This window comes from Hippocampus comes, unplaced genomic scaffold (assembly GCF_001891065.2).
Source record: "Hippocampus comes isolate QL1 unplaced genomic scaffold, H_comes_QL1_v1.1 scaffold51, whole genome shotgun sequence".
NCBI lineage: Eukaryota > Metazoa > Chordata > Actinopteri > Syngnathiformes > Syngnathidae > Hippocampus > Hippocampus comes.
In genome coordinates this window covers 2,927,945-2,950,149 of record NW_017805497.1, presented here as the reverse complement: position 1 = coordinate 2,950,149, position 22,205 = coordinate 2,927,945, and the positions used below count along the sequence as shown (strand labels likewise).

The following is a 22,205-nucleotide window of genomic DNA, read 5'->3' as shown; positions in this document are numbered from 1 at the left end:
CCCAACCCCCCGGGCCCACTATCTCCCCGCATGCTACACAAAAGAGCAAGAAGCTGCACCCCCGCCTTCCCCTCTGACGCATACCGACACATCGAAACATCTTCTGACCGAGCACGTTGCGATGATGCTGCCGCATCAATCAACATACTCCAGCATCAGCACCACGTGGGCACAGCCCACGTGGATCAGAGCGTGCACGGGGGCCAAAACATATATCTTCAGAAGAGAAACGTGATGTTTTAAACATCCAAAATGTATTTTTATTACTAAATCTGCATGGACGTTTGTGCATCTGTATTGTTTATGCACACGGGACACAGTGTACCCGAAGAAAAACAAAAACAAAACAGGCCAGCACACACACACACACACACACACACACAGACACACACACACGCATATATTTATTTTGTTTGCGGCAAAGTTTTATATATATATATATATATATATATATATATATATATATATATATAAACTGCTTTTGAAACAGAAAGGTGGTCTGTTTTTCTCTAGACATATTGGTTGTCACTTAAATCGATGTGGAAATAATTTTTTTCCTAAAATTTTTGAGAATTGTGGCAGTAATGATATTCATCTATCATTTGTAAATAGATGTCTCTCTCCATTTTTCTAAATAGGAATTCATTTTTGTGTTTTCATTTTTCATGCAAAGATACTGTACCAGATTTGAATGACAGGTTACATAATACGTGAGAGGTTGCACTATTTGTTCTGTAATATCTTTTACTAATGTGATGTCATTACTGAAACAATTGGTAACACAGGGTACACAAGGTTACTCAATGTGCTTCGCATAATTAAAAGATTTACGCACAAAATATTGAGATTTAAAAGCAAAGTCAAAGTAAAAAAGTATCTAACTAAAAATGGGTAAAGTGTGGTTGCAGGCATAATTAAAAGATTTATGCACAAAATATTTCGATTTAAAATCAAAGTCGAAGTAAAAAAGTATCTTACTAAAAATGGGTAATGTATGGTTGCAGGCATCATACAGCCTGCTTCTTTTATTAATCCTGCCCACCAAATAGTTACTCCATCGAGAAGTAAGATTTATTACATTAATTTTGTCGTTTTTCTTCAGATTGGCTCACTAAATTATGTTTATTTATTTGAGTACTTGTATTTTTTCGTTTATTTAAGTAATTGGTTAATTGCAAATAAAACAAAGGAAATTAATTTTGTCGTTTTTCTTCAGATTGGTTCACTAAATTGTGTTTATTTGTTGGAGTACTTTTATTTTTTCATTTATTTCATTAAGTAATTGGTTAATTGCAAATAAATACAGTAAAATAAACCAAAAAGGTTTGTGCATCCCTGCTATCAATCGTTTCCTATTGAACCGCATTTACACGTCGACTTTCTGACAAAGCTAAGTGTAACTGAGGTCATGAGAGGTCAGACACAAAATCACAACCGCTATGCGTAAATCTCGCGAGAATTGTTCACTGAGACGCAAGTTAGCGTTAATTGGCCAGTCGCCGAAACGTGACTACCGAAATGTTCCCTTAAATGGTGTTGCGAATACGGTGAGTTCGCGATCTATTTCCGTTTTGTTAAATCTTGAAAACCCAAACGTCCTGTCATGTTCTAATGTTCTTTCTGTGAGTTTAGATCGCCCACATGTCGCTCAACAAGCAGGTGAGCTCAATTTACTACATTAACCCTTCGTATTCCGCACCTTTGGGATTGTCGGAGTCCAAATGGGACATAAGTGGCCGTGTGGCTGTTTTAAATTGTAGTTGAAGCGTTATGTCTTACTCTTGTGCCGTAGACCGCTGCTGCCAGAGTGGCCCAGCTGCCCCTGGTACGATCTGCCTGCACCAGCCTATCAGTGTTGTACGGGGACACCAAAAGGAGAAATGCCAGCCTGAAGTGTGTGTGTGAGGGCCTGGAGAACAGCGTGACCATGTTGGGTTCGGCGGCTTTTCACAGAGTGTCACCTGTCATCACTAAACTACAGCCTCAAGGTGTGTAAATCTTTTAAATAAGTAAAAGGGAAGAAAGTACAAATTGAAGTATATACGTTTCGTACAAAAGTAAAACTATTTGTTACAGACCAAAAAACTTTGCCGCAAACAAAATACTGTAAATTGTTTCCCTCTTTTACAAACGTGCATATTAGTACTTAGAGAAGAAAATATATTTCCACCTTGACTGTAAACCAAATTCAGCCAGGAACATTGTTAAGTGTTCTGGAAAGCACTTTGTTACGGCTGCAACTGTTGTGAAAGCACGATGTAAATACATAAGTATTGTCAGTGTTTTCAGTTGGAAAAGAAATTGGAAATCTATGCAAGTGGTTGATGCTTTCTCACTAACCTCACTGCCCCATGCATCTCCGCAGTTTCCCTTGCCAATGACATTGCATGTAAAAGTCTGGACTGGTTGGAGGAAACGTTCCCCGTGCTGCACACACCCGCAGACCAGGTGACTACATGAACATCACACTTGATCTTACCACTAGCCGGTCAAACATGGGATAAGCTTAATGTTGGTTATGCATTCAGTGCTACATTTTCATTGTGACTGAGTGATTCCGCTGAGGACACCAACAGCACCTTAAGTGATATTGTCCCATGTAACTTACTCCCACCTCTTACGAACGTGTAAAAAAGCAGCTCTCCTGCTTTGATGCTTGTCTCCTAGCTTGTGGCTGGTGTCCGAAGTAAGGTGCTGGAGATTCAGGATGTGGTGAGTATTGCGGCCCATGGAACTGTGGACTGCGCGCAGCACGCAGTCACATGTGTCATGGCGAGGGTGCAGAAGCCGGAAGACCAGTCACTGGTGGGAAAGGCTGTCAGTGTGTCCACCAGGGGACTAGCTTCTGCGCTGAACGTATCTGAGGCACTGGTGGACCGCATGCTACCGCCTACAGAGGAAGAAAAAAGTAGGCGGCCGAGAGGGGGAGGAAGCACATATACTGTATCATGGCTTGTTTCTAAACTAGAAATAACATTTATGCCGAGTTTATAGAAGAAGAGGATGGTTTAGCGGAAGGTTCTGAGGCAGCCACGTTCGAGAGAAAGTACTCGGTGCGACTGGTGACACTTTCCATTACGCTGTGCAGGAGAACCATCCGGCTGGCTGGAGCCAAGATTCACTCTGCTCAGGTCTTTACTCAAGTTGGTCTACTATCAAAAAACATACAGGACTTGATGGAGAGGCATCTTTGGCACAAGTGAATCAAAAATTCTGCCTCAATAAACACTAACACCGTTGTCTGAGGGCTGGTCACAATTTAACAGGATGCTTAGGACAGTATTGCGGATGTAGCAGCGCAGAATAGCACTGCCTGCTACTGAGGGGTTAATTTATTTGTGGGTTTTTGAGAAACTTTCTGCCCATGTTTATGGTGAAACACCCTACATTATTTTATGGGTATCTTTGGATAATACCCACTCAAAATAATCTAGGTTATTTAGGATTTCATCTTTTTGTCAATTTAACATGTTCTTGATCTAAGTAAAAAAAAAAAAAAGATGTACATAACTTGAGTATAGATAATATATTCAGAAACATGTCAGCATGTGGCAGTACAATTCTACACTACTGCCAACTACAAATACATGTTAGTCCCTTTAGTTTGCTTGATTCATTCTCCAAACTGCTGAGCCTCAATTGAACGGTGTTTCTGCCAAGTACATAGGGAGGCATATTGTTCACATTTACTACTTTCTACAAAACTTCAGAAATGCGTGCTTCTTCAGCTGAGGTAACCACCTTACTGTGGCTCCACCAGCACACTACTTTGTTCATTGACATTAAATGCAGCAAATAACTCCAAAAGTGAGTTAAATAACTAAAACCTTTTTGATCTAGCTCTTACACAAGTGCAGTGAATGAATATAAGATTTGTCACCACTGTCCTGTATTTGCAGATCATGGAGGCTTTTTCACCATCTTCAGGTCAGCTTCGCATCCTGCATACCAGCTGGCTGGCCTTGGCATGGAGCCTGGAGCAGCTCCCGCTACATGTACAGCAGCAGATTGTGTCAACCTTCTTCTACTTCACACAAATGTACAACTTAAGAGTCACCCAACAGAGCTGTTCCAAACAGGATACAAGTGTGTGCCTCAGTGGAGTGGCATCAGAGGCAAATCCAACTCTACACAAGGATATCAAGAATATTCCGCAACCAAATTCCAACTGGCGAGCAAGAAGACCCGCCAGTATCTTAGGTTTGAGAGCTGATCAACCCCACTAGGAAAAGGAGTGGGCAGCATTGACGGGTTTCACTGAGTGGTCTGTGTACTAGTACGTGTAAATAAAGGCACTTGAAGATTGAGCTGACTCATTCAAATGTATTCCAGAGCTGCACCAATAAACCATACATTTTAATTTGTACTTATACATAATAATCAGATGCACATAGTTGTATGAAATTAACGGCAAACATTTTCAGGCTTTGATTCAACACTGGTGTGCGCCAGTTTTCGTGGCAGAAGTTGAGAGCAGCCTCACAGGTCCCAAGGCTACTGGACCTGCACCAAGATCCTGGACTATTAAAAAAAATTAAGCCTATCATCAAAACGTTTACTTGTAAGCATTTATTTCCATCAAAAGGTTGGAACTACGAGTTTTACTAGTGAAGTTGTGTTTTGAAAAGGACGAAACAGCTGAATGTAGACCAAACATTATTTTATTTGACTTCGAGTTCACTTTTGACTGGACTCCGACTTGGATGTGGATGCCCTCAGAGAAGAAAGGCGGCGCCTCTTGGCGATCTGTTCCTGGCGCTTCTCTTTGGCTTCCTGGTAAGGTGATGAAAACTCATGTCAGTGGCAAGGTTTCAAAATAATACATTTTATACAAAGTGTCAGAATGTAAAGCACTAAAACAGCTCTTAATCAGAGGACACATAATTCAGCGATAAAAATTAGCCTGGAAATTCTGATTCATCGCAACAGCGGTGAGTCTGGTGGGAGTTGCATCAAAAGTGCATTTCTGAGACAGGGCAAACAAAGTCTGAAGGAACCAATCAGCGAAGAGCCAAGGTGACGTAATAAAAGCAACTCGTGTCGGCAAGACAATTTTTTAAATTGCTTCCAGTTCCATCAGCTGCTGCTGTTGCAATGACTTATGCGTTTCTGCTCATTTAAAACGGAGTCTAATGCTGAATGAAAAAACTAGACTGTCCCAGGCTCCATTTTGAACGATATGAAGATAAGATTTCCACTGCCAAAAGCGGCGTTGCTCTCAAAGGACACGTCACAGCACGTGAACAAATTTGATTGAACGACCAGTTTTGAAACGAGGCTCGGCCTTGGTCTCCAGACCCACTTTCTTAGTGGTTGTGGCTTGCCAGGCTAGATAAAAACATAGCGTGTGCTATTGGCTCTAAAAGGCTATTTAAGCACACAATTCTTACCGGCTGTTTTTGAAATGCAAAAAACAGCTGGAGCGGTTCAGTGAGGTGTCCGTGCTCGAAAACAGCCAGAAATGTTGACTTTGGCATGACTGTCTAATGGGAGCATTGTGCTCAACTAAATGCATGCCTATTTGAACTAAAATGAAATGAAGCATGCCCTCAAGATTACCTTCATCCTCTTAGCCAGCAGCTTGGCGTACTCAGATGCCTCCTCCTTGTTCTTCTGGGTGCGCTTCCTCTTCAGGGAAATGCGGCGGCGTTTGTGCTGCAGCACACGAGGGGTCACCAGTCTCTGGATCCTGGGAGCCTTCGATCTTTGCTTCTTCCCTGAAAACAACGTTGACTGTCACTTAGCATGCATGTTACAGCAATTGAGACTGACAAGCAGGCAGACAGTCCATTTTAGCTAAGCGATATATTGCTGGCGTGGGGCTGAAACCTGCCCATAGCCACATTGGTAAATATCATCAGCCCCCACCCCAAAAACTATAAAATGGTCAGTCATTGTGTTTTTCTTTAACAAATGGTTGAAAATTGCTTATTGGACAATACAGTGTTAATGGGCTCAAGAAACATACCCTTTGATGCTATGATATAGAGAACGTGAAGAATCATGAGCATAGCCAGTCGCTTAAATTATGTCCCTAATTACTAATTGCATTGTGTCACTTTAGATCGGACACTTGACCACCAATACAAATATGTCCCTCTAATTTCAAGTTAATGACTAACAAATTACCAACACCCTAAAAAAATTGCACACTGTATTCATTAGCACTGAATCCCTTTCCAGCAATGTGAACCGATTTGGAAGGAACAGCTCGTCGCATTTAATGATCAAGGCAGGATTTACTACCAACACCTGGAGACTAACCTTCTTTATTCAGGGGTCTCCTCACAACATATTGTCTGACATCATCCTCCTTGGCCAGGTTGAAGAGCTTGCGGATCTTGCTGGCCCTTTTGGGGCCAAGGCGGCGGGGGACAGTGCTGTCGGTCAGCCCAGGGATGTCCTTCTCACCTGAGGCAGGTTGGAAAAAGATATGTCAGTGAATTTTGCTCTTCAATAATAGTGTTCTCTGTGAACAATATAGCAGTCAATGTGAGAGAACTGCAGTTTCAACCAGCCACAGTTTGGTCTGGTCGTATCCGGTGAGTCCTCTACAATTCCTCTGGCAACACACTGTCCCACCTTAATGACCGGAGCAGTCAAAAAAGAATCCATTTGTGTGCCATGAGCATTCTTCCAAAGACTCAACCAAGTGACCGTACTTGCCCAGCAGCAGATGGCAGGCCTCTATTTGGCCAAACCCATCTTGGAATAATAGTGAACAATGTCATCAGTATGATATGAGTGATAAAGTGAAAGTGTTTCAAACAAAAGAGAATGACAATTTTGGAGAAATGTAGCGAAATGACAAGAAATGAGGAAGAGTGAGAGGACTCCAGAGTTGGGACATATATATAACATGGGGAGTTGAACAACATTGGCGAAATTACCTCACATTCTTCTAAAATGCTCATTCATCACTATAAGCCACATTTCAACTCAAGATAACAGATTCAATTGTGTCGACTGTTTTGGTTAACCTGAGTTCAAACATTGGCTGTTGTCCGTATGGGAAGAACAGTATCAATGAGCTGAGATAACGACTCATTTCTTTTCTGATGGCAAAAAGGCTGTGTGGTAGGCAACTATGTTGCTTTCAGACCGTATGCACAAACATGAGATAATATGACACGTTCCTTAAAATTTACCTTTCTTGACAATAACCAAGTTGAGAACACTGAGGTTGGCGTCAACAATGCAACCGCGGACAGACTTGCGCTTGCGCTCGCCAGTCCTGCGAGGACGGTAGCAGGAGTGGCCTTTGCTGAGCAGCAGGCGCACACGGCCGTGAGTCAGAACACCTTGTTTCATGGGGAAGCCCTGCTTGTCATTGCCTCCGCTGATGCGCACCACGTAACCCTGAGAATAGAGAAAGGAGAAGTGAGTGTAATGAAGTGATGAGGTGCACGGCTTTTGATGCTTATAATTACTGTGTTCATAGTCATTTATTTGGCAGACAAGATATGTGAGAGAACTACAGTTGCAACCAGCCACTGTTTAGGCCTGGTCATATCCGGTGAGTTCTCCACGGTTCCTTTAGCATCACCCTGTCCCATCTTAACGACTACAGGTCAGTCAGAAAGATTCCACGAGTGTGCCACATTGACATCTGTAACACTTGCAAATTACATTATGGGAGACTAAAAATCACAATTGACCTTCCATTCATCTCCAAGGGGGTCAGCAGCCACCTCTGTGGCCATGCGCTTCTCATAGAAGGTTCGCAGCTTTCGTTCATCGTCCACTTCAATCAGCTTTTGGCAGCCAGTGGCGGGGAACGAGATGTTTAGCTGCAAAACAGAGCATGTGTGGCCATTAACGTCTAGCTCTACATGCCAATGATAATTTAGCGAGTGTCCACGTCAGATTAACAACTAAATGAGATTCCAAGTTAAGGTCCAGAATAAATACATTTGTTGCCACTTAGCTAACGTCGCGACGTTAAACATTCTATTCAGGAAACTCCGGCCACGCAGGCCCATTACTAGCGATGAAGCTAGTAAGTCATGAAGCTAAAGCTAGCCATGCCCCAAATTACTTTCTAGACATAAATTCTTGCGTTTACCAAGACTTCAGCAAGGACCCGAATGTAAAACATATGCATTATGCCAATACACACATTTAAGAATAGTCATTGTGCCCAAGTGACTTCGACTCCGTGTACATTTCGATATGTGAGACGCCATGTTTCAACACTCGATTATTTTAGTTCGCGCTACAATCAAAGCAAATCCTCAGTGAAGAGCGTTCTATTGCCACGGCTTTGGGGGCCGCTTCGTTTTTTTAAATAACCGCTTTACATATACGACAGTATTTCAGGAAAATTTGATTTCTACAAAAGTATAGACTTGGATAAACGTACCTTCATTTTGCCAAACCGGCCCAACGACGGTCCGCCACGAAAAAGAGACCGGATATCCGCTCCGGGATCTCACATAGCTGTGAAATGTTCTCGCGACATCTCACGTTTCACTAGTTTACGAATACAGTAAACATTTTGGTGCTAACCGAGGGCACAAAATGAAAAAGGTAAAAATCGTTTGCTATAAAAATGTGCGGTGCATGCACTCATTAGGAGTGTGTCTGAAACGCAGTAAATTAATTCGATTCAATAATTGACGTGTCAACCAGGCTTTGGGAACAACTCAACTGCCTGAGTAGAGCTTGTTTGTCCATAGAGTTGCGCAAAGCCAAGAAAGTTACTTTCACCTTTACCATCGTCCGTTTTGTTTTGATAGTTGAAACTCTGGTGGAGACAGTCATCAGCATGTGTGCGTGTATTATTCATCTGCAATGAAATTGCCTACTACAGTACGAACAAACGCAAATATCATGAATAATATTGACCTATTACTGTATTTATATTCATTTTTAGTAATATGTAACTGCATAGAATGGTAAACATCATACTAAAGATTATTGTTATCTGACGATCGGTTGATCTTCTCGTAACTAATAGTAGTTAGAAGATAATGGCGTTTTCCCCTTCCCGAAAATACAGTAAAACAAAACAAACAAAAAAAATGTGTTTGGGACTGAATTCTCTAACCAAAAATAAATACTCTTCGGCTGAAAACAGAGCGTCAGCGCGATGACGTTGAACGTGACGTTGAACAGAACAGTAATCTTTGTCAAGTCACAGTACAGGCGCAAGATATGAGGCAGTCTAGAAAATCTTAGCATCATTTGATGTCCTTGTGCTCGCCGTTTTGTATGAATTTCCTTGAGACCAAAGACGAGATCTTACAGATTCATCTCGCGTTTTTGTTTTTGCGTGGCGGGACGACAACAGCATTGTCTCTCCCTCGAGCGCAACTAGTCCAGACATGAGTAACGTTAATCTGATTTTCTGGGACCACTTGCAGGCTGGGAGTTCCGATGTGGATTGGTGTGAAGGCAATTACCTTATTTACCCGGGCATCGCTGAATTTTACAACACGGTCAGTGTGCACTTTTCGTTGTAACCGTGCGTTTCTTTTGGATGTTTTTATTTTTATTATTTTCCATATTAACGCAGCTCGGCTTGCCATGAGCAGCTGTCATGTTCCTAGTTTAGTTTTTCTTTGTATCGAACTGCTGCGGCTTTCGAGACTTGATGTTTACCGTTTGGGCTGCAGCATCAAGTTACACATGTCAGTGTGGAGACCTCGCACGTTGGAAAACATCTGCCTGCGTGTTTTTTTTTCACATGGGTTTCCTTTTGTTTGTCATTTCAGATCAGCAACATTTTGTTTTTTGTTTTGCCGCCCATATTAATGTGCTTGTTTCGCCAATATGCAACACATTTCAACAGTGGGATTTACCTCATTTGGACCCTCCTGGTCGTGGTGGGTAAGTTGGCTTCTGTGACGTGATCTTTACTGAGTGATGATGACCCATTTTCTGTGCCAACAGTCAACTCAGTCACTGCAGTAAAATAACCCTACTGTACTTCTGTAATATAGAAATTAAATATGAAGTTTACTTTCAGGCTTGAAGTCATTATAAAAGGTAATAGTGTAAGTATAATAGTTATTAGGTTCCTATGTTTTTTTTTAATAAATACGAAAAGCTTATTCCGAGTGAAAGGAAATTATTGTGCGTAAAGGTAAATAAGTCATACAAATATATACATGTGATTTGAAAGTAACATAATTTTACAACATTATTCATAGAGGTCAAGAAGCAAGGTAATCATATTGGAAATTAGATGTAAAACCAATAAAATATGGAGTTCTCCACATGGTGCATGAAAAACACATTGTTGCTGCTTAAAGGGGAAGTCAAGTCAAAAGTTTTCTTTACAATAATGCTCAATGCAGCCCCACTTGACTAAACACGATATTCTGATTGATATTGTGTTTGTGCCTAACGGCTCAGCTTCCAAATGTCACATCACCAAACCCTGAAAATATATGAGCGATGATTGATCATTGGCTGAGCCTTGAGGCACTGTGATTCATTTTCAGTCAACAGCAAGTGGCGAAGTGGCCACCCCCTGAGATGGCTAAAAACAGGTGGATTTTGCTGCTTAATTCAGATTCCACAAACACAGCATTAATCAGAATGTTCTGTTTAGACTAGTGGGGGTGCACAGAACATATTATTGGAAAAAAAAATGTTGCCTCTTTAAACGCGTGACACTGAGCAGCCTGGACAGAGATGTGTGCACATTGGTTGAGAAGTACTAGGAATAAGTTCTGAATATCCAGTTCTATAATCACCCTCATAGTCTCATTAGCTGTATCTTGAAGCTATCTTCAACATTTATATAATGACTAGGCTTATTTATTGGTTGAATGAAGCCAGCTCCGACTTCATTTGATTTGACTCAATGGTCTTCAGTCTTAAATGGTGCCTCTGTATTTAACAACGCTCTAGAGGAATTACGGCGCCTTGTTCCCTCAGTGTTGATTTTAACCGACAGTAACCCCCACTCCTTCCATTTCCCTCAGGGTATTTTCACTCAGGTCAGAAAGTGGTAGCGTGAACCAAAAAGATTTGTGTGTGCATTCTACAGCAGGTTTATGTTTCAAACAGATTGTGTCTGCCAAGAATATTCTATTATTTCCCTCGAGGGATTCATTCTCTATCTATCGATCTATCTATCTATCTATCTATCTATCTATCTATCTATCTATCTATCTATCTATCTATCTATCTATCTATCTATCTATCTATCTATCTAATACACACATGTATACACTGTATGCACGTGTGTGTGTGTGTGTGTGTGTGTGTGTGTGTGTGTGTGTGTCTGTATATATAAAATGTTATTATTATTACAGTATTATTAATTCCTCGAGGGGGCGGCCCGGTGGTCCAGTGGTTAGCGCATTGACTTCACAGTGCAGAGGTCGTGGGTTCGATCCTGGCTCCGGCCTTCCTGTCTGGAGTTTGCATGTTCTCCCCAGGCCTGCGTGGGTTCTCTCCGGGTACCCCCACCCTCCCATTCCAAAATAATGCATAGCAGGCTGATTGAACACGCTAAAATCGTCCCTAGGTGTGAGTGTGAGCGCGGATGGTTGTTCGTCTCTGTGTGCCCTGCGATTGACTTGCAACCGGTTCAGGGTGTGCCCTGCCCAGCACCCCCGCGACCCTTGTGAGCATAAAGCGGATCGGTAAATGGATGGATGGATGAATCCCTCGAGGAACCTTGCCCCATCTTTGCTTGTGAATAACCGAGCAATTCAGGGAAGCTCCTTTAATAGCCAGTCATGGCACCCACGTGTCCAGTTAGACTGTTCACCTGTGGGATGTTCCAATCAGGTGTTTGATGAGCATGAGTCTTTTTTGCCACCTGTCCCAGCTTTTTTGGAACATGTTGTAGCAATAAAATTCAAAGTTAATGATTATTTGCTAAAAAAAAAAAACGTTTAGCAGTTTGAACATTAAATATCTTGTCTTTGTAGTGTATACAACGAAATATAAGTTGAACATGATTTGCAAATCATTGTATTGTGTTTTTATTTATATTTTACTCAACGTCCCAACTTCAGTGAAATTGGGTTTGTATATTAAATACAACCTTTTTTGTAATGGTCCTCACACATCAGATGGTCGGTATCTCCAATCTATCTCGAGAAGAGACAATAGGGACTGTTTGGACAGGGGCAGTTCTTCCAATACACATCACATCCAAATTCAATCTTAGCGGCACCTTTTGACGTTTCCAATGAGTACCTCTCTTTTTACATTTCCCACAATAGGTATTGGATCAACATACTTCCATGCTACCCTGAGCTTCCTTGGCCAGATGCTGGATGAGTTGGCCATCTTATGGGTACTCATGTGTGCCATCGCCATGTGGTTCCCCAAAAGATACTTGCCCAGGATGTTCAGAAGAGATCGGTATGACAATCATTATGGTTGATGATGCATTCATGACTTCTTGAGTCTTTAATGGGATATTTAGTTCTGTTGTTACTCCCGAAGTTATGAAATGAGTGATCTGGTTTTTGTGAAACTTTTTTTTAAAATTTAGATTGAATTCCAGATCTTAAATACGTATTGAGCAGCAACAGTTTATGGCGTATGCGCACTATTCTGTCACAAGACATGTCCACTGCTGTCACACCTTCAGTTTAATTATAGGCCGGTCTAAGATAGCTGACACCAGTAAAAGCTGCATCACATGTCCTCACTTCTCTTTCCATTGTCACACAGCCATTGTGGTTGCTCTTATTTGCCATGAAGCTCCATTTTATTGAATGTCAGTTCGCTGTAGAAAGATTTTGAGCCACCTGACATCCTACGCTTAACTGTATACTTCTCAAGTGTGATAAAAGCTTATTTATCTAAATTTGATTTGCTCTTTGCCCTAGGTCGAGGTTCAAAGTGGTCATCGGTATCCTGTCAGGGATCACGACAGGGTTGGCCTTTGTTAAACCGGTTGTAAACTCCTTGTCGCTTATGACTCTGGGCATTCCATGCACCGTGCTGCTCATCACCGAGCTTAAAAGGTCAGTTGTCCACCGGTCTTTGAGATACTCGTGCGAAATGCAGATTTGAGTCATGAATTGCTATCAGAGAACAATGCTCTTATCGTGCCCTCAAAGCTATTTGGCACTGGTGTAGTGATACAGATTCACCCTGTATTGATTTTATATGTCATCGCATCACAAGAATAGCTCAACTCAACTTACTGACCTGAATCTCCTCTCGAATAAAACTTGTCTCCTTCTCGTGTGCAACAGCCACACGCTGAGAAGTTCAATACAGCAGACCTTTTGCCCTTCTCCATTGTTGTTGTTTGTTAGCGTCACGTTCTGACTGATTTGCTCGTGTTTTTTGCTGTATTATTTTGATGTTGAAAACCAAGCAGCAAACAAAGCTGCATCAAACTGAGCTGAGGAAAGCCAGTACTCTGGTATCATTAAAAAAAATTAAAAATAAATAAAAAATGCATTACTGCCCTAGTGGTCCCTTGCGTCGTAATAAACAAGAACAATGTCATAAATATGATTGGCACAACTCAAGCACTGCTTGCCATCCTGTTTATAGTGCAGTGTATACCGAAGGTGAACCAAAGGTCAAGGAAGTGTTTCAGACTAAAATGAATTGCTCGGTTGCAAGCTAGAGTTTTACATAATCATATTTCCTCATTAAAAAGCCAATGAAATTTCCTTTGGGATCTCTCCATTGAAGCAATAATGAGTGGATGCAACACTTCTGCAAATGCTTTGAAGATGATGTGAATTGTGAACCTGCCAAAACAAGAAGACAACAAAAAGAAATACCCAACATAGGTGGAGAAAAAAATACATCATTTGGAACACTTTTACTTTGCAGTGCAAGCTGTTGAAAATTGATTTATTATTATTGTGAGTCCCCGACTGATTCGTATTGAAGTTTTGCTGGCAGTTGGCACTTTCTCAGGGCCACTTAGAAGAACACCCTGCCTCCCTCGGGAAGCCTGAACCGAAATCATGCAGGGCTGTTCCTTGTGCAGCCTCTTACTTCACATCTACTGTGGAAAAGTCTTAATGAAAGGAATATTTTTCTGAGAAGTTGCCAGGGTGCCTTTAGCCCATTGACCCCCCTCACTGCTGTCAGTCTGTGATTGACTGGTGATCTGTGCAGGGTGTACCCCTCGCCCTGTGGGACAGTTTAATATGTGTTTTCTTTTGTCTGTATACACACCATCAACATCATTTGGGTTTTGAAAACACAAACCTATGAAGTGGAAGATTTGGAAAACAAATGTGAACACTGAAACTCGTTCTCTGTGAAAGCAATATATTGTGCTGGGGGAATCCTCATGCCTTCAAAATGACTTCTTTTCAGGAAATCAATAAAACACACACACACACACACACACACACACACACACACACACACACACACACACACAAACACACGCTAACTGGCTTGAGTCCCCAAACACTGCTCCATTCAAGTTGGTGTGTGCGTGTGTGTGTGTGTGTGTGTGTGCGTGTGTGTGTGTGTGTACTGTATGTTTGTGTATTGTCAAGGGGCAAATGTCAGCATGCAGTCAGCAGTACATGACCTCCTACCTTTTGACCTTCTGTACTGGGACTGCAATTTGGAGTTGTTTCCTTTCACTGTCGGCCTCACTTATCATGGCTACTCTTACGAAATCAAGTCTTCTATTGTTCAACCTGATAATTCTTGACATTATTGTCGGTGCCAGTCATCTACGGAGGTGGCTTGTTTTTGTTGGGGGAGAATTCCTGTTGCCCTATTCCATCTGACTTTGGCCTTTGCTAAGTCCGTAATATGTTGTTGTTTGCTTACCTCTTTCAGTACGACCAATTTCCCCTCACTTGCGTCACATCCACAGGGACACCAAAAAAAAAAAAAAACATTATGTCAACAACATTCCATTCCACTGTGACATGACTAATTGTGAGGGCAATAAACTCAATATTTTATGTAAAGAACATTCCATTCCACTGCGAAATGACTAATTGTGACCACAATAACTTCAGTCATAGGATAATTCTATGAAAAATTAAAATCACATTTAAAAGAACAAAAATTGCTTTGACAAAGATGTAGAGCTTTGTGTCTTAGAATAAGATACCGTTAAAGGGAAAGGCAACTCCAAAAAATTCTTACAATAATATGTTCCATGCACCCCCACTCGTCTAAACATGGAATTCCGATTAATATTGCATTTGTGCAATATGATTTCTAAAGAAAAATCCACCTGTTTTTGTGCATCTCAGAGAGCGGCCGTGTTCCCTCACAGTGCCACTTGCCGTCGACAAAAAATGACATCATAGTGCTGAAGGGCTCGGGTAACGTCCGCCACGGCTTAGCCTGCAAATCCGGACTCTACTAGCAATTGAGTCTGGTGGGTAGTCACATCAAGCACACTTCTGAGCCGGGTCAAACCTGAGAAAACGAACAGTTCGGAGGAACCAATCAGAAAAGATCCGAGGTGACGTCATAAATGCGATTTGTGGAAGTCGTGGGAAGCCACGTTGAAGGGCTTGGTCACTAGACCCACTTTCTTAGTGGGCGTGGCTTGCCAGGTTACTCACGGCTCACTTGTTTTCTGGGTTTGATGAGCCCTTAGGCACTGTTATGTAATATTCATATTCATTCTATGGTTATTTTCATCTACTATCACAGCCTAGGTACCTTTTTGTGGTGGCATTACACACACATAAATGTTAAATCAAGCAGTCAGATGCTCACTGAGCGAAAGTTTGTGACGGTTTTGAGTACTATATGTTGTCAGTGGAGCATTCATGAAATCTCCCTGTCACTTCCCATTTTTTTCCCCTCTGGCTTTTCATTGAAACTCCACCCAAGATAGACATGTGAGCCCTTTCACCACTTATCATTGCGTCCAACTGTCTCACGTTCTTGACTTTCACAAGCAGCCCCCCTCCTCAAAACAAGTCCTGGTGCCATTTCTTATCTTGCATGCTTCTGTCATAGCTGATAGTCACTGTATTACAGACACACGACTAAGAACTAATGCATCTGGCACATTGGCTCTCTTGGAAGGAAGTGCTTGTGGCGGTTGACATGTCCTAAAAGCCAAGATAGTCAGCAGCATCTCGTTTGGCAGAAGTTGTCCTTGTGACATAATAGAAGACATTTCCCTTTGGGAGGAAGTATCACAAGCCAGCTATTCTTCAGTATTTCCTCTTGCCCCGGAGTAGCCTCTGCAATCTTCCAAAACTCTTAAAATAATAGATTGTTATATAGATAATTATGAGAAAGACATACCGTATCTGACACTTTATGTTCTCCTTGTCAAAAAGTTTTGTCAGTTTTTTAAAAATATTTTTCATGTTGCAATGGGTGTAATTCCCTGAATTTGAAACCACATTTAAAATCAAGATTCATTGTCATTTTTCGACATAGAGTAAAAGGAGTTTGGTGCAGCTTAAGGTCCCTGTATGTATAAAAACTCAAGGCAGTCACAAAATACACAGTAAAAAGTTCAAAATCCATGACAGTCACTGGATAAAACTTAATATGGAGGTGGTTGTTTAAAAAATAGCCTGTCCAAAGAACGTAAACATTTAGGATGAAAGAAAAAGAAGAGTATGTATGAGAGCAGAGAAATTGTGCATTTTTCCCCCCCACAATTTTAAACGGGAGTATTAATAAAATGTCTGTGATAGTGCAAGCTTTTGCCAAAAGATCTTACAGATTCAAGAATTATTAACTCTTTTTATCACCTGTTTTTTGTGACACTGAAATTAATCTCTATTAAGGTGTGGTCCTATCTTGTGCAAGTGAGCCACCCAATTAAATATTTAGTCCTGGCCAGTGGCAATTACGAATTTGTTAACAAGTCAACTAAGGGCACAGCTGGTGGTGGTTGCACGTTTGAGCCCCGAGTGTTTAAAAAAAAGTGTGTGTGTGTGTGTGTGTGTGGGGGGGGGGGCAAATTATGAAGCAAATTCGGTACTCCGCCAAGATAGTTTGGATTGTATTTTCTCTTCATCAAGCCAGTGAATTACACATGTCAGTTCGTGTGCAGATCTGAGTTTATGGCACATACCGGATCTGATGCTTATCAGATGCTCACACTGTCATCTTAAGCTAATTTGTTTACTCTTATCATTTCTGCGCCATCACAGTTGAACTGCTGATTGAAGGCTTAACATCTGCTGCTTTTACTTCATTTTAAAGAGAAACTTTGATGCACCTTTTTTTTTTTCCTGTTACACTAATGTTAATTTCTCCTTGGAGTAACGGCAATCGGAATGAAAAGCTTGTCTGTGAGCATGAGCGTGTGACAGTGACTGCACTGTTCAGCCAGCAGTGCGCTTATGTGTGTGCGCGTGCGTACTTAAGGACACAACTAAGAATAGTTTTGTATCAGCAGCATCGTGGAGTCATCCGTCTCAGGGTCACCGACTGGAAAGAAAAATAAATATGAATAAATAAATATATCATAAAATTATTTAAATGATATGACAACAAATGTGAATAGTACTGTGACTATTGTATTTATATTGCACTTAATTGAACTTATTGACCTAATCCATATTTATATTTATATTGCACTTAATTGAACTGTGTTTTCTTTTCTCTTCTTTCTACCCACAATCTTGCTGCTGAAGGCTGTAAATTTCCCCAGTGTGGGACAAATAAAGGATATCTTATCTTATCTTATCTTAAACAAAGAACTATAGATCAAAGGATCTGGCTTGCTGCTCTTCTAAATATGGAGGATAAAAAATGCTATCTGAGAAGAGAGCCGTTAACTAGCAGTTTTGCTCTCGACTTATGGAGTCGTGTAACACAGGCCTGAGAACCATCCGGGAGATTTGTCAAGCGGGAACACAAAGCTTAGTTTTGTCTGAAACACACCACCCACGTCTGACTGTCTTGAACGAATCCTTCTGATTTGCATTGAAAAAGAGGCACTATTTGCAAAGTGCAAATGACTGCTTATGTCGAAATCAAGGCACTTATTTGGGGCAATAACCTAGCAGGCCATATGAACCCCACAGAAAATGTTTTGGAAAAGTGCAGGCACACACACAGGGGATTGCATTCATGTTCTGTCCATTAGGGAGGGGCCAATTAGTGAGCGTACAGGTCGTTGTAATGCCATTTTCTAGTATAGTGAAATTATTCTTTCAACAAAAGCCCTCAGTGACATTCTTTGCTCTTCTTTTTGTTGGAATGCTATCCTGTTCTGAGAAAACTGCTGCATGTGGTACAGTGGTAGTCTCCATTCTTATTCATTTAGGGCCCATCATTGTATCCCTATACAATATACATACCCACACCTGTCACCTATATCAGTTTTGAATGTTTAGTGCACAGCAACAATTTAGCTCTATTGCTAATTAGCATAATAAAGCAATCGTGTCTTTAGCACAGATTTCCAGACGATAACGCACATTGATTAATAAATCACATTTTTGTTAAATATGATGTTTGTATATAATTACTATTTTGCCTTGTTACATATAGCAATATTATTTTATTTTATTTTTTAAACATTTTGTCACTTTGTTTGTAGCCATAACAGATTTGGAGGAGTCGAAAGTGAAATAGATATTTAGGAATTATGCTATCAGAGATGCGTGTGCTGAAAGATTAGGATGGGACTAGGGGTGTGCATCTCTCCAATAAAAGTCGATTCAATACACATATCAATACGATACGAATCAAGACGGGTACATTTTCAAGTGGAACTACTCGATTCATTGGGATTAGGATTTGATTCAATGTGAAACTGCTGTAGCTCATGTTTTTTCATATTTAACAACACGTAAAAGCTCTTCCAAGCCCGAACTACTCAATTGAATTAAAGTTTAAAAACAACAAAACAAAACATAAGCACCGTCAAACCGATTTATACTTGGTGTGCATCTCTCATAAAATATGATTTGATACACGGGATGGAATACAATCCAAGGATGGTACATTTTAAAATACAATGAGTCGATTCAGTCAGATCCAAACCAATTTTCTGATTCAAATTTTTGTTATACTCATGTAAGCGGAACTTTGTGACAGCCGTTTTTGTTGTAGAGTACGAGTCGTAGCTGTGCTGCTCAACACTATTTATGTGTCACAGGTGTGAAAACCCACGTGTGTTCAAGCTGGGTCTGATCTCAGGGATCTGGTGGGCTCTAGCTCTGCTCTGCTGGCTCAGCGACAGGATTTTCTGTGAAATGTGGTCATCTGTCAACTTTCCCTATTTACACTGTGCTTGGTAAGCTCACATCACAGCACACAAGAAACTTAAACAAGTAGCACTCTATGCATTTGGGTGCTTCGAAATGCAAGATCTATTCTGCAATCAGACATTTAATCCTAACATTTTTTTCTTTGCACACAATAAAAGCAATTTTATATACAACAGGTCCATATTGTTTGTGCTTATTACTAAAGATGGACATAAATTAACTGAAACACTGTCTTGATTGTGTAGAATAGATTTTGGACTAATTGTGTCTGTAAAAAAGCAGCACAGTGCCATAGTGGTCTTGTGTGCATCATGGTTCTGACATTAAAAAAGGTGCAGTTTTGATTGACTGTTACATACATCTGCATCGTTGCAATGTGAGGCACTAGTGATTAAAATTTAGATTTGCAGCAAAACCGGTGGCCCACTTATGAAAACTAGTTGCCACACACCTTGCACTATCTTACAGTTGAGTCGGTGTCATCTACGTCGCTCTCTGTGCAATTGGTTTGTCTACATGTGCCCTGCGATTAGCTGGTGACCGGTACAGGGTATACCTATGTCTCGTTCAATGTTGTCGCAAAGCAAAACAGTTCTGGGTTTGCATGCTCTACTTGTGCACTACAGAAGATAGAGTGTCAAACAGTCATTTGAGAGTTGTAGCTTATGGTACTTTACTTTATTACACAACACTTTGTGCCCTTTTTTTTTACCTTGAATTCAACAAATACCTCAGATTTTAAAAAAAGGATAATAAGAAACTAAAATATCAAAGTTAATTTTAAAAAAGAAGCCTTTTAATAAGAAAAAAATGATCAAAACAAACAAAACTTGTTCCAAAAATTAAAACGTTACATTCAAAAAGCAAAAGTCAAAATGAGGGGAAAAAAAACTGCTACTGGAAAAATCCCAAACTATTATAATCCTTCAATCATTGCTTGTCTCCGTTCTCAGCTCTGTGATAAACATTTTGAGGTATACACCACTACTTGCCCAAAGCTACCTCCCTGTAACCCTAAACAGGATAAGATACTGAGATTTTTATTCCCTTCAATTTACAAGCGAGTCTGTTCTTGTACTTCTCTCTGGTTCATTCACAACTGTCATTCTTGCAGGCACATCCTCATTTGTCTGGCTTCCTACTTGGGATGTGTCTGCTTCGCCTACTTTGATGTTGCGAGCGAGGCCCCAGAGCGAGGTCCAGTCATTATGTTCTGGCCCAACGAGAAATGGGCCTTCATTGGCGTCCCCTACGTTTCATTCCTGTTTGTGCACAAGAAATCAGCTATCAAGGTGACTTAAGGTGATCCATGATTGCTCAGCGGGTTGCACTTTGGCATTTCTCACCGGGCCGTGTCCCAACAAGATTCATCATCAGACCGGTGGCCTCCATGAAGCTTTTTGGATTGGATCACAGAGGTGGTCGTTATTACCAGCAGTACTTCTGCAGCACTGTCAAAAGAACAAAATGTGCCACAAGCAATGTGACTTGGGGACATTCCCGGTGGCTTATTATGATGTCAGTGTTTTAAATGTGCCACGAAGCTTGACCAGAGGAGCATGTGATATGTTATTGAAGTATTATGCATTTTCTGCTTTATTAAATGTTTTGCACATGGTATGTATGATAAGTCAGAAACCCTCAATGTAAAGTATTAGATTGCCTTGACAACCTCCTGCATCTAATAGGTGCCCCGCTGGCTGTTATGAAACCAGCATTTCAGACAATAATGTACTGGATACAACAACTGTGATAATTGCATCATACAAAACCAGCTGCTCAGAGTTCGGTGCAACTCTTCCAATGATGTCTTTAATACCAGCATGATAATGTGCTTGACTGGAAACATACTCCTCTTCTAAAATAAACAATGATGTCTTTGTATATTAACGAATGAAGAGCCATACAACCAAAAAGTCAAAAAGTGAAGGTTGACATCAAAATGGTTCACATTTAGTAATGGACAAACAGCAAATCACTCTCACAACATTTCAGGTCAAGTATAGCTATTTCATTTCAATTAAGCAGTAAGTGTCTTTCAAATGGTCTGTTGCTGTTTCACATTGTATTTGATGGAAGTGTTTTGTATTTAACATGTCCTATTCTTTGACGTTTGTTTATTCTGTTCAGACACAAAATGTTATACTATAAGCTTCGAAAATGTTTGAGAATTATGCGCAAAGCCTAAATCAAACTGGATAATGTGTTGCAGAAGAAAATGAAAGTGCAAAGCACTCCTGTAAACATGGTACAGTATATACTGTGTGCTATGTAGGCTGTGGGTATTTGTTTCCACTTAAGGGAAGCAGAGTTGGCAAATTTCTCTCAGGCACCAACTGATTTAGTTATTAAATTACAGTTCATAAAATGATTGGGCAGGTTTTTTACGTCCAACTTGAATGTTTTTTTTTTTTAACCAAAAATAAGATGTAAGAAATTTGAAAAGGGAAACATAGGTGCTAAAAAGGTTTTAAATAAGAAAAAAGCACCTCAAATGATTGTATTTCATGTAAGAAAATGGCCTCAACATTGCTGACATGTACACATGAAGGGTCATTTGAATTGCCACAGAAACTGTCATCTTGATAATACACAGTGATGTTTCAACTCCAAAATATGACATATGAATGGTTTTGTTATTGTATAAGTACATTTGTATTGCCAAATACAACTATATTTTTGCCGTATCCTCCAGATATACACTACTGCCAATGTGAGCAATGTCTCATCGTGGATCTGAAGAATACATGATTATATAGTTTTGAATGAATTGCAGTGCACATTGTGAAGAAGATAATTTAAGTAATATTGGAGAGCTTTTTTTCTCATTATCGCGACACAGTAAGTTGTGTAATTTGACATGAACTTTTGTGTATGTTGTTTTTTTTCTCTTCTTCAGACCGCAGCACAGATTTATTTATTTTCATAATTTATCCTGTTTTGTAAACAAACATTTGTAATAGATTATAATATTGGTACTTTATTTTATCCAATAAATGGAGTCAATGACCGCCACAGCCTCTGCTTGGAACGTCATTCGTTATTGAATGACACTTTTGTCCACTATGAGGCAGTGTTTTCCCAATT

The 22,205-nt window shown here is 40.5% G+C and overlaps 3 protein-coding genes across 4 annotated transcripts; 2 read left to right on the top strand and 1 right to left on the bottom strand.

Annotated features, from left to right (window-relative positions):
* Nucleotides 1-1,424: 1,424 nt before the first annotated feature.
* On the top strand, nt 1,425-4,369 carry LOC109519875 (perilipin-2). Of its 2 annotated transcripts, none has more exons than XM_019876699.1 (7): nt 1,425-1,547; nt 1,633-1,659; nt 1,793-1,988; nt 2,366-2,448; nt 2,668-2,908; nt 2,995-3,131; nt 3,900-4,369. In XM_019876699.1, the coding sequence occupies exons 1-7, from the start codon at nt 1,440-1,442 to the stop codon at nt 4,224-4,226; spliced, it is 1,119 nt and encodes a 372-aa protein (XP_019732258.1). In that variant the 5' UTR covers nt 1,425-1,439; the 3' UTR covers nt 4,227-4,369. The 2 variants fall into 2 exon arrangements, with proteins under 2 accessions (XP_019732258.1, XP_019732259.1); XM_019876700.1 differs by having other exon boundaries at nt 3,089-3,131; nt 3,900-4,164.
* A 274-nt stretch (nt 4,370-4,643) lies between these two features.
* Nucleotides 4,644-8,476, bottom strand: rps6 (ribosomal protein S6). The gene is made up of 6 exons (XM_019876702.1): nt 8,363-8,476; nt 7,659-7,790; nt 7,149-7,359; nt 6,265-6,411; nt 5,560-5,717; nt 4,644-4,773 (listed from the first exon to the last, which is right to left on the bottom strand). Exons 1-6 carry the CDS (start codon nt 8,366-8,368, stop codon nt 4,678-4,680), a joined length of 750 nt encoding a protein of 249 aa, XP_019732261.1. The 5' UTR covers nt 8,369-8,476; the 3' UTR covers nt 4,644-4,677.
* Nucleotides 8,477-9,122: 646 nt separating this feature from the next.
* On the top strand, nt 9,123-22,128 carry acer2 (alkaline ceramidase 2). Its single transcript, XM_019876701.1, has 6 exons — nt 9,123-9,440; nt 9,717-9,831; nt 12,189-12,330; nt 12,804-12,941; nt 19,007-19,144; nt 20,233-22,128. Exons 1-6 carry the CDS (start codon nt 9,327-9,329, stop codon nt 20,417-20,419), a joined length of 834 nt encoding a protein of 277 aa, XP_019732260.1. The 5' UTR covers nt 9,123-9,326; the 3' UTR covers nt 20,420-22,128.
* The last annotated feature ends 77 nt before the right edge of the window (nt 22,129-22,205 follow it).

What these genes read in the sequence shown, in the direction of transcription:
- LOC109519875 (XM_019876699.1), top strand. Translation starts at nt 1,440, where the DNA reads ATGCGTAAATCTCGCGAGAATTGTTCACTGAGACGCAAGTTAGCGTTA. An exon ending in TAAATGGTGTTGCGAATACG is followed by an intron (nt 1,548 to 1,632) that starts GTGAGTTCGCGA and finishes CTGTGAGTTTAG; the next exon opens with ATCGCCCACATGTCGCTCAA. An exon ending in CACTAAACTACAGCCTCAAG is followed by an intron (nt 1,989 to 2,365) that starts GTGTGTAAATCT and finishes GCATCTCCGCAG; the next exon opens with TTTCCCTTGCCAATGACATT.
- rps6 (XM_019876702.1), bottom strand. An exon ending in CCCTTGGAGATGAATGGAAG is followed by an intron (nt 7,360 to 7,658) that starts GTCAATTGTGAT and finishes CTCTATTCTCAG; the next exon opens with GGTTACGTGGTGCGCATCAG. An exon ending in TGCTGGCTAAGAGGATGAAG is followed by an intron (nt 4,774 to 5,559) that starts GTAATCTTGAGG and finishes TCACCTTACCAG; the next exon opens with GAAGCCAAAGAGAAGCGCCA.
- acer2 (XM_019876701.1), top strand. Translation starts at nt 9,327, where the DNA reads ATGAGTAACGTTAATCTGATTTTCTGGGACCACTTGCAGGCTGGGAGT. An exon ending in TCGCTGAATTTTACAACACG is followed by an intron (nt 9,441 to 9,716) that starts GTCAGTGTGCAC and finishes TTGTCATTTCAG; the next exon opens with ATCAGCAACATTTTGTTTTT. An exon ending in CCCTATTTACACTGTGCTTG is followed by an intron (nt 19,145 to 20,232) that starts GTAAGCTCACAT and finishes TCATTCTTGCAG; the next exon opens with GCACATCCTCATTTGTCTGG.